The following is a 12306-nucleotide window of genomic DNA, read 5'->3' on the forward strand; positions in this document are numbered from 1 at the left end:
AGACTGCCAGGCAACTCGTGTGTACAGCAAGGGCTGAGAGCCCCGGGGTAAGAGCTGCCTCTGCGCCAGATGGGCTCGAGCCCCACAGTCCCAGGGAGGGACTCCCTGTGCCCAGGCTTCTCCTCTGTCCCCAACAGTGATATCCAGCAAGCTCCACTGTTGCAAGCACCTAACAGTTCACAGAGCACTTCCACATCCTCCCCTTGTTCGGGCCTTGGGTCAGCACGGTCAGGAAGAACCGTCGTTTCTCCTTTATATACAAGGAGGCTGCAGCATCCCGGGAGGCTGGGTGGCTCACCCGAGGTCTTGCAGCATGGCAGCAACAGGGTCAAGGCTCCGCCCAGGGCCCCACTCCCACCCCACCAGCCCCGACTTCCCCACCTTCCCCAGCCCTCCCTCAGCTCACCTTGGGCAGGTTGGGCACAAACTTGGTGTCGCCAAAGGACTTGTAGTTGCCCATGTTGGAGTAGACACCCGCGGCATAGACCAGGAACGCCTAGGGGGAGGTGGGCGTCAGAGACCTGGAAGCACAGCCTCCCCTGCCCTAGGGAGGTTCCCTCCTGAGATGTGAACCCCCAGAGGAACCAGGATGGGTGAGGCTGGGAAATCTGGGGGCAGCACCCAGATCCCAGGAGGCCCCAGTGTGGCCCCGACATACTTTCCCAGACCAATCTTCACACACCCATTGTCCGGCCAAACTGGTCTTCTCAGCGGCTCCCAAACACACCTAAGGGCTCATACACCTTTGTTTCTGCTACGTCCAGCTCCCTCTCAGCCACCTCCAGCCATCCCATGTGACCTTTAAGGCCCAGTTCAAACACCACCTCCTCCTGCAGAAAGCCTGTCCTCTGCCCCCAACCTGTCAGGCAGCTGGCGTCGGAAGCATCAAATGTTAAGAGCTGCAGGGACCTTGGTCATCACTCTACGGCTCGTGCTGGCCCCAAATCCAGTCTCCCTTCCTGTGGCAACACAACCTCAATCCTCCTTTCAGGAGGGAAGGAATCTTCCTTCTCCCACTGCAGGGGTGGGCATAGGCTCGGGCTGGCCAGTAAGAGCCCTACCCAGGCAATTTCCCAGTGGCAAAGAGCTTCTGTTTTATACCAGGGATCATCAAGCTTAGAGCCCCTGGGGTTCCCCTACTGGACTGAGGAAAGAAGGGAAAGCTGAGAGATGAAGATTGCATTGCAATGGTATCTGTGAGCCCCTGAATCTAGCCATACCTGAAGCCTCCCCTAGTCCTGGACTTTTCAATTATGTGAGCCAATAACTCTCTTTTTTTAAATAGGCTTTGTTTTTTAGAGCACCTTTATGTTCACAGCAAAAGTGAGCAGAAGGTACAGAGATTTCCCATGTACCCCCTGCCCCTACACATGCACAGCTTCCCCCATTATCAACATCTCCCACTAGAGTGGTACATTTGTTATAACTGGTGAACCTACACTGCCACATCATCACCCAAAGACCAGAGTTTACATTAGGGTTCATTCTTGGTGCTGTACCTTCTATGGTTTGGATAGATGTATGACATATATCCACCATTACGTATGATACATTACTCTGTATCATACAGAGTATTTCACTGCCCTAAAAATCTTCTGTGCGCCACCCTCCCTGCCCCCAATGCCTGGCAACCACTGCTCTTTTTACTGTCTCCACAGTTTTGCCTTTTCCAGAATATCATACAGTTGGAATCATACAGTATGTGGCCTTTTCAGATTGGCTTCTTTCACTTAGTAACATGCATTTAAGTTTCCTCCATGTCTTTTCACGGCTTGAGAGCTCATTATTCTTTCTGAATAATATTCCATTGTCTGGATGGACCAGTTTATCAATCCAGCTACTGAAGGACATCTTCGCTGCTTCCAAGTTCAGCAGTTATGAATACAGCTGCTAAAACATCCGTGTGCAGATTTTTGTGTGGACATATGTTTTCATCTCCTTTCAAGTTTTCACCTTGGTAAATACCAAGGAGTGTGATTGCTGGATTGCGTGGTAAGAGATGTTTAGTTTTGTCAGAAAATGCCAAACTGTCTTCCAATGAATGCGAGTTCCTGCTGTTCCACATCCTTGCCAACCTTTGGTGTTGTCAGTGTTTTGGATTTTGGCCAATCTAATAGGTGTGTAGTGGTATCTCATTATTCTTTTTTTTATTTTTTTGCTGGGAAAGATTCACCTTGAGCTAACATCTATTGCCAATCTTCCTCTTTCTTTTTTCCTCCTCAGAGCCCCAGTACATAGTTGTATATTCTAGTTGTAAGTCCTTCTAGATCTTCTGTGAGCTGCCAGCACAGCATGGCTACTGACAGATAAGTGGTGTGGTTCTGTGACCGTGGAACTGAACCTGGGCTGCCAAAGCAGAGCACGCCAAACTTTAACCACTAGGCCATCAGGGATGGCTATCATTATTTTTTTAATTTGCAATTCCCTAATGACATATGATGTGGAACATCTTTCCATATGCTTATTTCCCATCTGTGTTTCTTCCTTGGTCAAGTATCTGTTAAAGTCTTCAGCCTATTTTTTAATCAGATTGCTTGTTTCCTTATTGTTGAGTTTTAAGAGCTCTTTGTATATTTTGGATAATAATCCTTTATCAAATATATCTTTTGCAAATATTTTTTCCCAGTCTGTAGCTTGTGTTTTCATTCTCTTGACAGTGTTTTTCACAGAGCAGAAATTTTTAATTTTAATCAAGTCCAGCTTATCAGTTATTTCTTTCATGGATTGTACTTGGTGTTGTATCTAAAAAATCATCTCCAAATCCAAAGTCATCTAGATTTTCTCCTATGTCATCTTCAAGGAGTTTCACATTTAAGTCTGTGATCTATTTTGAAGTAATTTTTGTGGAGGATGTAAGGTCTGTGTCTAGATTCATTATTTTTTTGCATGTAGATGTCCAGTTGTTCCCGCACCATTTGCTGAAATGACTATTTTGCTCCATTGTATTGTCTTTGCTCCTTTGTCAAAGATCAGTTGACTATATTTATGGGGGTCTATTTCTAGGCTATTTTATTCCATTGATCTATTTGTCTATTCCTCTGCTAATACCACATTGTCTTGATTACTGTAGCTTTATAGTAAGTCTTGAAGTTGATTAGCATTGGTCCTCCAACTTTGTTCTTCTCCTTCACTAGTGAGTTGGCTATTGTGGATCTTTTGCCTTTCCATATAAACTTTAGAATCAGCTTGTTGATATCCACAAAATAACTTGTTGGGATTTTGATTGGGATTGCGTTGGGTCTATAGACCAAGGAGGGAAGAACTGACATCTTGACAATATTGAGTCTTCCTATCCATGTCATGGAACATCTTTCCATCTATTTAGTTCTTTGATATCTTTCATCAGTTTTGTAGTTTTCCTCATATAGCTCTTGTACATATTTTGTTGGATTTATAACTATTTCACTTTTTTGGGTGCTATCATAAATGGTGTTGTGTTTTTTTGTTGTTGCTGTTGTTTTGTGTGAGGAAGATTAGCCCTGAGCTAACATCTGTTGCCAATCCTCCTCTGTTTGCTGAAGAAGACTGGCCCTGGGCTAACATCCGTGTCCGTCTTCCTCTACTTTATATGGGATGCTGCCACAGCATGGCTTGACAAGCAGTGCATCGGTCCACGCCCGGGATCCAAACCTGCCAACCCCGGGCTGCCAAAGCAGAGTGTGTGAATTTAACTGCTATGCTACCGGGCCGGCCCCAATGGTATTGTTTTTAATTATCAAATTTGACTTGTTCATCGATGGTATATAGGAAAACAACTGGCTTTTGTATATTAACTTTGTATCCTGCAACCTTGCTATAATTGCTTATTAGTTCCAGGAGTTTTTTGTCAATTCCTTCAGATTTTCTACATAGATGTTCACATTATCTGCAAACAAAGGTGGCTTTATGTCTTCCCTCTCAATCTGTATACCTTTTTTTCCTTTTCTTGCCTTATTATATTAGCTAGGATTTCCAGTACAATGTGAAAAGCAGCAGTGAGAGGGTACATCCTTGCTTTGTTTCTGATCTTAGTGGGAAGGCTTTGACTTTTTCACCATTAAATACGCTAGCTGTAGGCTTTTTTGGAGTCGTCTTTATCAAGTTGAGGAAGTGCCCCTTTATTCCTAGTTTACTGAGACTTAACATGAATGGGTGTTGGATTTTGTCAAATGCTTTTTCTGTATCTATTGATATGATCATGTAATTTTTCTTCTTTACCCTATTGATGTGATGGATTACATTTATTGATTTTCGAATATTGAAACCAGATCTGCATACTGGGATAAATCCTACCTGGTTGTGCTGTAAAATTCTTTTCATACATTGCTGGATTTGCTAAATATGTTGAGGATTTTTGCATCTATATTCATGAAAAATATTGATCAAAAATATTGAACTATTGACTGTAGTTTTCTTTTCTTGTAATGTCTCTGTCTCGTTTTGGTATTAGGGTAATGCTGGCCTCATAAAATGAGTTAAGTATTCCCTCTGCTTCTCTCTTCTGAAAGAGATTAGAGAATTAGTATAATGTCATCCTTAAATATTTGGTACAATTCACCAGTGAATTCATCTGAGCCTGGTGTTTTCTGTTTGAGAAGGTTATTAAATTGATTCAATTCTTTAATGCCCATGGGATCTGTAGTGATGTCGCTTCTTTCATTTCTCATATTAGCAGTTTGTGACCTCTCTCTTTTTTTCTTAGACTGACTAGAGACTTATTGATTGTTATGGTCTGGATGTTTGTGTCCCCCCCAAATTCATATGTTGAAACCTAACCCCCAAAGTGATGGTATTAGAAGGTAGGACCCTTGGCAGGTGATTAGGTCATGGGGGCAGAGCCCTCATCGTTGGGATTAGTGCCCTTATAAAAGAGACCCCAGCAGAGAGCTAGCTTGCCCATTTCACCATGTGAGGACACGGTCAGAAGTCAGCAGTCTGCAACCCAGAAGAAAGCTTTCACCAGAATCTGACCATGCTGGCACCCCGAGACTGCCAGCCTCCAGATCTCTGAGAAATAAATTTCTGTTGTTTATAAGCCACTCAGTCTGTGCTATTTTGTTATAGCAGCCCAAACGAACTAAGACATCAATTTTATTGATCTTTTCAAAGAACCAGCTTCTGGTTTCATTGATTTTCTTTACTAATTTTCTGTTTTCATTTTTATTGATTTCTGCTCTAATTTTTATTATTTTATTTTCTTCTGCTTACTTTGGATTTCGTTTGCTCTTCTTTTTCTTATTTCCTAAGTGGAAACTTAGATTATTGATTTTAGATCTTTATTCTTTTCTAATATATGCATTCAGTGCGATAAATTTCCCTCTAAGCACTGCTTTCACTGCATCCCACAAATTTTGTTAAGTTGTACTTTCATTTTCATTTAGCTCAAAAAAAATTTTTTGTGTGTGTGAGGAAGATCAGCCCTGAGCTAAAATCCATGCTAATCCTCCTTTTTTTGCTGAGGAAGACTGGCTCTGAGCTAACATCTATTGCCAATCCTCCTCCTTTTTTTCCCCTAAAGCCCCAGTAGATAGTTGTATGTCATAGTTGCACTTCCTTCTAGTTGCTGTGTGTGGGACATGGCCTCAGCATGGTCGGACAAGTGGTGCGTCGGTGCGCGCCCGGGATCCAAACCCGGGCCGCCAGTGGCGGAGCACACGCACTTAACCACTAAGCCACAGGGCCGGCCCTCAAAATATTTTTTAATTTCTCTTGAGATTTCTTCTTTGACCCATGTGTTATTTAGAAGTGTAGTGTTTAATCTCTAAATATTTTGGGATTTTCCAGCTATTTTTCTGTTATTTATTTCTAGTTTAATTCCATTTTGATCTGAGAGCAGATATTGTATTATTTCTATTCTTTTAAATTTGTTAATGTGTGTTTTGTGGCCCAGGATGTGGTCTATCTTGGTGAATGTTCCATGTGAGCTTGCTAAGAATGTCTATTCTGCTGTTGGATGAAGTAGTCTATAGATGTCATAACCAGTTGATTGATGCAGTCGTTGAGTTCAACTATGTCCGTACTGATTTTCTGCCTGCTGGATCTGTCCATTTCTGTACAGAGGTGTTACACTCTCCAACTATAATAGTGGATTAATCTATTTCTCCTTGCAGTTCTATCAGTTTTTGCCTCACATATTTTCATGCTCTGTTGTTAGACACATGCATGTTAAAAACTGTTATGTCTTCTTGGAGAACTGACCCTTTTATCATTATGTAATGCCCCTCTTTATCCCTGATAACTTTCCAGGTCTGAAGTTTGCTCTTTCCAAAATTAATATAGCTACTCTCACTTTCTTTTGATTAGTGTTGGCATGGTATATCTTTCTCCATCCATTTACTTTTTTTTTTTTTTTTTGAATTATTATTAATTTTTTATTGTGGTAACATTGGTTTATGATATGATATAAATTTCAGGTGTACATCATTATATTTTAATTTGTGTATAGATTACATTATGTTCACCACCCAAAGACTAATTACAACCCATCACCACACACAGGTGCCTAATCATTCCTTTCGCCCTCCTCCCTCCTCCCTTCCCCTCTGATAACCACCAATCCAATCTCTGTCTCTGTGTGATTGTTTTTTGTTGTTTTTACCTTCTACTTATAAGTGAGATCATATGGTATTTGACTTTGTCCCTCTGAATTATTTGGCTTAGCATAATACCCTCAAGGTCCATCCATGTTGCCGCAAATGCATCCATTTACTTTTAATTTCTGTGTGTCTTTATATTTAAACTGGGTTTCTTGTAGACAACATATAGTTTTCTGATCCACTCTGACAATCTCTGTCTTTTAATTGGTACATTTAGACCACTGACATTCAAAGTAACTACTGATATGGTTGGATTAATATCTACCATATTTGTTATAGTTTCCTATTTGTTGGCCTTGTTCTTTGTTCCTATTTTTGTCTCTCACTCTTTTTCTGCTTTTTGTGGTCCTAACTGAGCCTTTTATATGATTTCATTTTCTCTCCTTTCTTAGCATATTAGTTGTACTTCTTTTTTTACTTTTTTTAATAGTTGCCCTAGAGTTTGCAATATACTATTTACAACTAATCCGAGTCCACTTTCAAATAACACTATACCACTTTATGGGCAGTGTGAGTACCTTATAATAACAAAATAATCCTAATTCCTGCCTTCCCTCCCTTGTATCATTGCTGTCATTCATTTCACATATACATACAAATATATACCTAAGCGTACATAATTGAATATGTTGTTGCTATTATTTTGAACAAACTCATCTCTTAGATCAATTAAGAATAAGAAAAATAAAAGTTTTATTTTACCTTCACTTATTCCTTCTCCAATGCTCTTCCCTTCTTTATGTAGATCTGAGTTTCTGACCTATATCATTTTCCTTCTCTCTAAAGAACTTCTTTTAACATTTCCTAAAAAAGCAGGTCTACTGGCAACATGTTCCCTCAATTTATGTTTGTCTGAAAGTCTTTATTTCTAAAGACCTCACTTTTGAAGGATAATTTCACAGGGTACAGAATTCTAGGTTGGTGGCTTTTTCTCAACACTATTTCAATCCACTCTCTTTTGTTTGCATGGTTTCTCAGAGATCAGATGTAATTCTTATCTTTGCTCCTCTATAGGTAAGATCATTTTTTCCCTCTGGCTTCTTTCAGGATTTTACTTTTTATCTTTGATTTTCTGTAGTTTCCAAATGATATACCAAGGTATAGGGTTTGTGGAGGTTTTTGCATTTAATATCCTGCTTAGTGTTAGCTGAGTTTCCTGGATCTGTGATTTGGTATCTGACATTAATTTGGGGAAACTGTCAGTCAGCACTGTTTCAGATATTTCTTCTGTTTCTTTCTCTTTTTCTTCTCCTTCTGGTATTACCATTACATATTTGTTACATCTCCTGTAGTTGTTGCACAATTCTTGGATACTCTGTTCTGCTTTTTTCAGTCTTCTTTCTCTCTGCTTTTCAGTTTTAGAGGTTTCTATTTGAGATATCCTCAAGCTCAGAGATTCTTTCCTCAGCTGTGTCAAGTCTACTAATAAGCCCATCATGGGTATTCCTCATTCCTGTTAGTGTTTTGTGATCTCTAGCATTTTTGGTTCTTTCTTAGAATTTCCAGCTCTCTGCTTACATTGCCCATCTGTTCTGGCATGCTGTTTACTTTATCCATTAGAGCCCTTAGCATATGAGTCATAGTTGTTGTGACTCCTAGTCTGGTAAGTGCATCATGCGTGCCATATCTGAGTCTGGCTCTGATGCTGCTCTGTCTCTTCAAACTGTGTTTTTTGCTTTTTGGAATGTTTTGTGTTTTTTTTCTTGCTAGCCAGATGTGATGTACTGGGTTAAAGGAACTACTGTAAACAGGCCTTTAGGAATGTGGAAAGGCGTGGGAGCAGGAGAAGCATTCTACAATCCTATGATTGAGTCTCAGTCTTTCAGGGAGCCTTTGCCTCTAGACTGTGAAGTTCACATACGGTTCTCAGTTCCTTGTACCCCCCACCCTCCTTAGGTGGGACGGGATGGCTAGAGCAGGCTGGAGTTGGGTATTTCCCTTCCCTCAGGTCAGTTAGGCTCTGATAAAACCCTAGCAGGGTTAGACCTGAGGGCAGACCATGTTAAGAAGAACAGAATGTTCTAGTGTATTTCAAAAATGCTTTCTTTTCCCCTCCCTCTGCCAGAAGCATGAGGGGCTTTTTCTCTGAAATTCACTGTGAGAAATGGTCAAGCTCTCGGAGGTAAAATCCCCAAAAGTGTGGGAACCCCCTCAAGACTGGGTCCCCCTGGAGTTTTTAACTCACAGAGTTGTCCAGAATGAGCCTCCAGCAATTCGTCAATTACAGTTCAGGTTTTCCTACCCCCGCATTGGTTCTGGTGGAGATTTCTGCTCATGAACTTCCATTAAGTTGTGATTCTCTGTTTACCTGCCTGTCTGTCTCTCCAACTCTGGGGGCAGCAGTCTGCCCTGTTACTTCAGTTCTCTTAAGGATCTAAGAAGAGCTGCTGGTTTTTCAGTTTGTCCAACTTTTTACTTGTTGTTAGGACAGACTGGCGACTTCTAAGCTCCTTACATGCCAGACCAGAAACTGGGAGTCAGGATTTTTTTTTCTTTTAAGCCAATTTGAGGTGGGTTTTTGCTACTTACAAACAAAAGAATCCCACTGAAAATGGGAATACTTGGAGAGCCCTTTTCCACTTATAAGCACTTCCCCAGCTATTAGCTTTTCTAATGAGTACGTCAAGGCCTAGAGACAGGACATGATTACTCAAACTTCAAAACAGGTAGGAAAAACAGCCTGGGCCTCAGCTCAGAGATAAGCAATCCAATCCCTTTATTTTACGTATAGAAAAACAAGCCGTATTCTCGTACATTCTTGATGAAATTTTTTAGATGATGATTAATAGCACCAATCAATTGTAAATGTACAGAGACTCTGACCCCCAATTCTACTTCTAGAAATAGATCCTACTCACACATGTGCACCAGTATGCTCATTGTGGTACTGTCTGTAGGAAGAACCGGGAACAATCTGCCCAGCCACAAAGAGAAGATTAAATTGATTGTCACATGCACTGCTGTGGAATGCTTCACAGCCAATAAATAAGAATGAGGTAAATTTATAAGTACCCTATGGAAGTTCTCCAAGACGTGGTGTTCAGCGAAAAAAAGCATGTCTCATAAGAACATGGAGAGCGTGATCTCATTTATGTAAAAGAAAAAATAAGGAGCTGATACATGGGCATGTGTACATGTGTAGGTATACAACACAGACAGAGAACTGAAAAGGCTGTACACCCCACCAGCCTCAGTGGTTACCTCTGGGGAGGGCACTGAGAATGATCTTCCTGTTTTGTTTTGTGTCTTTCTGCATTGCTGCAATACTTAAGAATGCATTCATGTATTAACTGGCCAACAGACCCACAAACCAAAACCAGGGGACAGGCAGAACATTCTGCCCAGGAACACACAACATGGTAGAGGATAATCTGGTCAGAACTCGACTTCCTGATTCCTACCCTGGACTCATCCCTCTACCATCTCTGAATCTCCATGGCTGTTTCCTTTACTCACAGCCCTTGTAATCCCAGCAGCCACCATTTATCTTGGAGTCAGGTCACTACAACCCTAAGAGGTACAGACTACCCTTGTGCTTATTTTGCAGATGAGAAGACTGAGGTTCTAGGAGGGGAAGCTTTGTATTTGCAACTTTTGGTCTAATCCAAAGAGAGAGAAAGACCTTCATACTCCTGCTTCCTGATCCCTCACACCCAGAAGCCACTCAGGAAATGTGGGTTGGTCTGAGAAAACTGACCTGATACTCCTCCTCGGTAAGGCCCTCAGCCAGGGCATGCTGGCGCAGCTGGTCAGGGTCCTGGGCACGGAAGAGGCGGCTGAGCAGGGCATAAATGTAGGGGGCCTCAGGGGAGGTCTGCAGCAGCACAGCCAGGCCTCCATACCAGGCGGCCCGTGACAGGTGGTGGGCATAGAGGCGCTCTGTGGGCGACAGCAGGCGGAAGGCCTCACGGCAATCCAGGCAAGACACGCCGATGTCATTGGGCAGGATGTACTGGGTGTCCGCCATGAGCCCTGCTGAGAACCATCACCATCATCACAGCCATCATTTATACACACCAACTGCACACCTGGCTCTGCACTCTCATGATCTCATTTAATCCTCCCAAAAGCCCACAAGAAAGGGAATACCATTGTACCCATTCACCAGATATGCTAACTGAGGCTCAGAGAAGGTTAGATGACTCAGCCAAGGAGATTACAAAAAACAATGGTGGGCCATATTTGGCCTGTGGCCACTCAATCTTAAAGATTGAATCCAACTACCTAGTATTACAGATGGGGAAACTGAGGCCCAGATAGGCCAGGAGCTTTGCCTAATCACACAATGGAGGAGTTAGAAGCAGAGTCTTGCATCTCTAGACTCCCAGCCCAGGCCCCTCTCGGTCTCACCTCCTCCTTCTCTGACCTCTTAGCCTCCTCTTCCGAATTCTCCTGCAGATTCTTCAATTCCACCCTCCACCGTGCTCACAAGCACAGAGTCCCAGGCTACCAGCTGGAAGACCCAGGTTCAATCCTGGCTCAGCACGAGACTCCTAAAAGCAAGTCAATTGTTTCTGTGCCTCAGTTTCTGCCTCTGCACAATGGGGGTGATAACCCCAACCTCACCAGGTGGGTGCGCAAATTAGATGAGGTCACACCGGACAAAATCCACCTATAGCCGTAAATGACTTTCCATGTACTCTTTTCCGCTCTCACTGCTCCCAGGATCTGTCCCATTCTCATCCCTCTAACTGTCTTTTCTTCGGCCCTCCATCCTCCTACCCTGTGCTCGGCTAGGGGAGCTACAGAGCCACAGAAGTTCAGAGCTGGAAGAAAACTCATTTTACAGATAAGGAGATTGAGGCCAAGCAACTTACTGAACGGGCTCACAGCCCCGCTGGGACCCGGGGGGGTCTCCCGACCCACAGCATTCTCCATACCGCCTTCCCTTGCCGGGAATGAGTTTCCCGCCTCCCCCACCACTCCCGATGCTCCGCCCCAAATAGCACAACCTCCTGGGTCCTGAAAGCAGTGTTAACCCCTTGCCGCCCGTAGCCTTCCTCGGCCTCCAGGCCGCGATGAATTTGTAAGGAGTACCGGATGGGGGGGCAGAAAGGAAATGATTTTGCGCTCGGTCCAAACTCGCCCTGTCCCCCAAGGGTGACACAGTGTGACCTCGAAACCCGGGCGCCGCGCCTCACCTGCAGCAGCTGCTCTGATTGCAAACTCACTTCCTGCTTCCGGCTCCCCCATTCATCGGGGCTCCGCGAACTCCGTCCTGCTGTCCAATAGTCGAGCCTCGGAGCCTGGATGGGCGTCGGCTCCAGTCAATAGGCGCGCCGAGGCAAACTCCGCCGGCCCGCCCACTCCCCGCCCCCAGGCGCTACGGGGCCAAGCGCGTAATGGCCCCTGCGGCCTTGGCCTTTGTCCGCAGGCGCGCGACGGCCAGGAACCTACGTGGCCGGCTTGGCCGTGGCCTAGTCCCGGCAGACCGGGCTGACAAGCTCCCCCGACGGACGGAGCATGAGGGATTCCCACCCCCCGCCCCAGCCCAGACCCCGCTCTCCTTTGGGGTTTTTCCAAGTCCCTCAGCCTCAGTGTTGCAGGTGGGAACCGCATCATGGGAATGATGTGGCTCCCCCTTCCTCAATGGATTCGAGAGCCAGGAGGTGGGGACCGCAAAGCGCTCAGTGTGAGCAATCAAGGAATGCAGGCTAGAGGCGAGGGGGCTCCTGCCAGGGCCGAGATAGTCCCACCCGCGTGGGGTGCGCAGAAACGCTCCCAAGTGCAT

The 12306-nt window shown here is 44.0% G+C and overlaps 1 protein-coding gene across 6 annotated transcripts in view; it reads right to left on the bottom strand.

Moving 5' to 3' along the window:
• DPP3 (dipeptidyl peptidase 3) overlaps positions 1–11783 on the bottom strand; it is a 31223-nt gene extending 19440 nt beyond the window's left edge. The window contains exons 1-3 of one of the 6 annotated variants that reach the window (XM_004437665.3): positions 11717–11783; positions 10273–10547; positions 407–496 (exon numbers count right to left, since the gene is read on the bottom strand). In XM_004437665.3, coding sequence (XP_004437722.3) covers positions 407–496; positions 10273–10547; positions 11717–11768 — 417 coding nt within the window. In that variant the 5' untranslated portion in view covers positions 11769–11783. Of the gene's footprint in view, positions 1–406; positions 497–10272; positions 10551–10925; positions 11069–11392; positions 11499–11716 lie in introns of those variants that run through there. The other 5 variants (XM_004437664.3, XM_087422595.1, XM_087422596.1 and 2 more) reach the window with 5 other exon arrangements.
• Between the last annotated feature and the right edge of the window lie 523 nt (positions 11784–12306).

Source organism: Ceratotherium simum, chromosome 34, assembly GCF_057802395.1.
Source record: "Ceratotherium simum simum isolate JZ-2026a chromosome 34, ASM5780239v1, whole genome shotgun sequence".
NCBI lineage: Eukaryota > Metazoa > Chordata > Mammalia > Perissodactyla > Rhinocerotidae > Ceratotherium > Ceratotherium simum.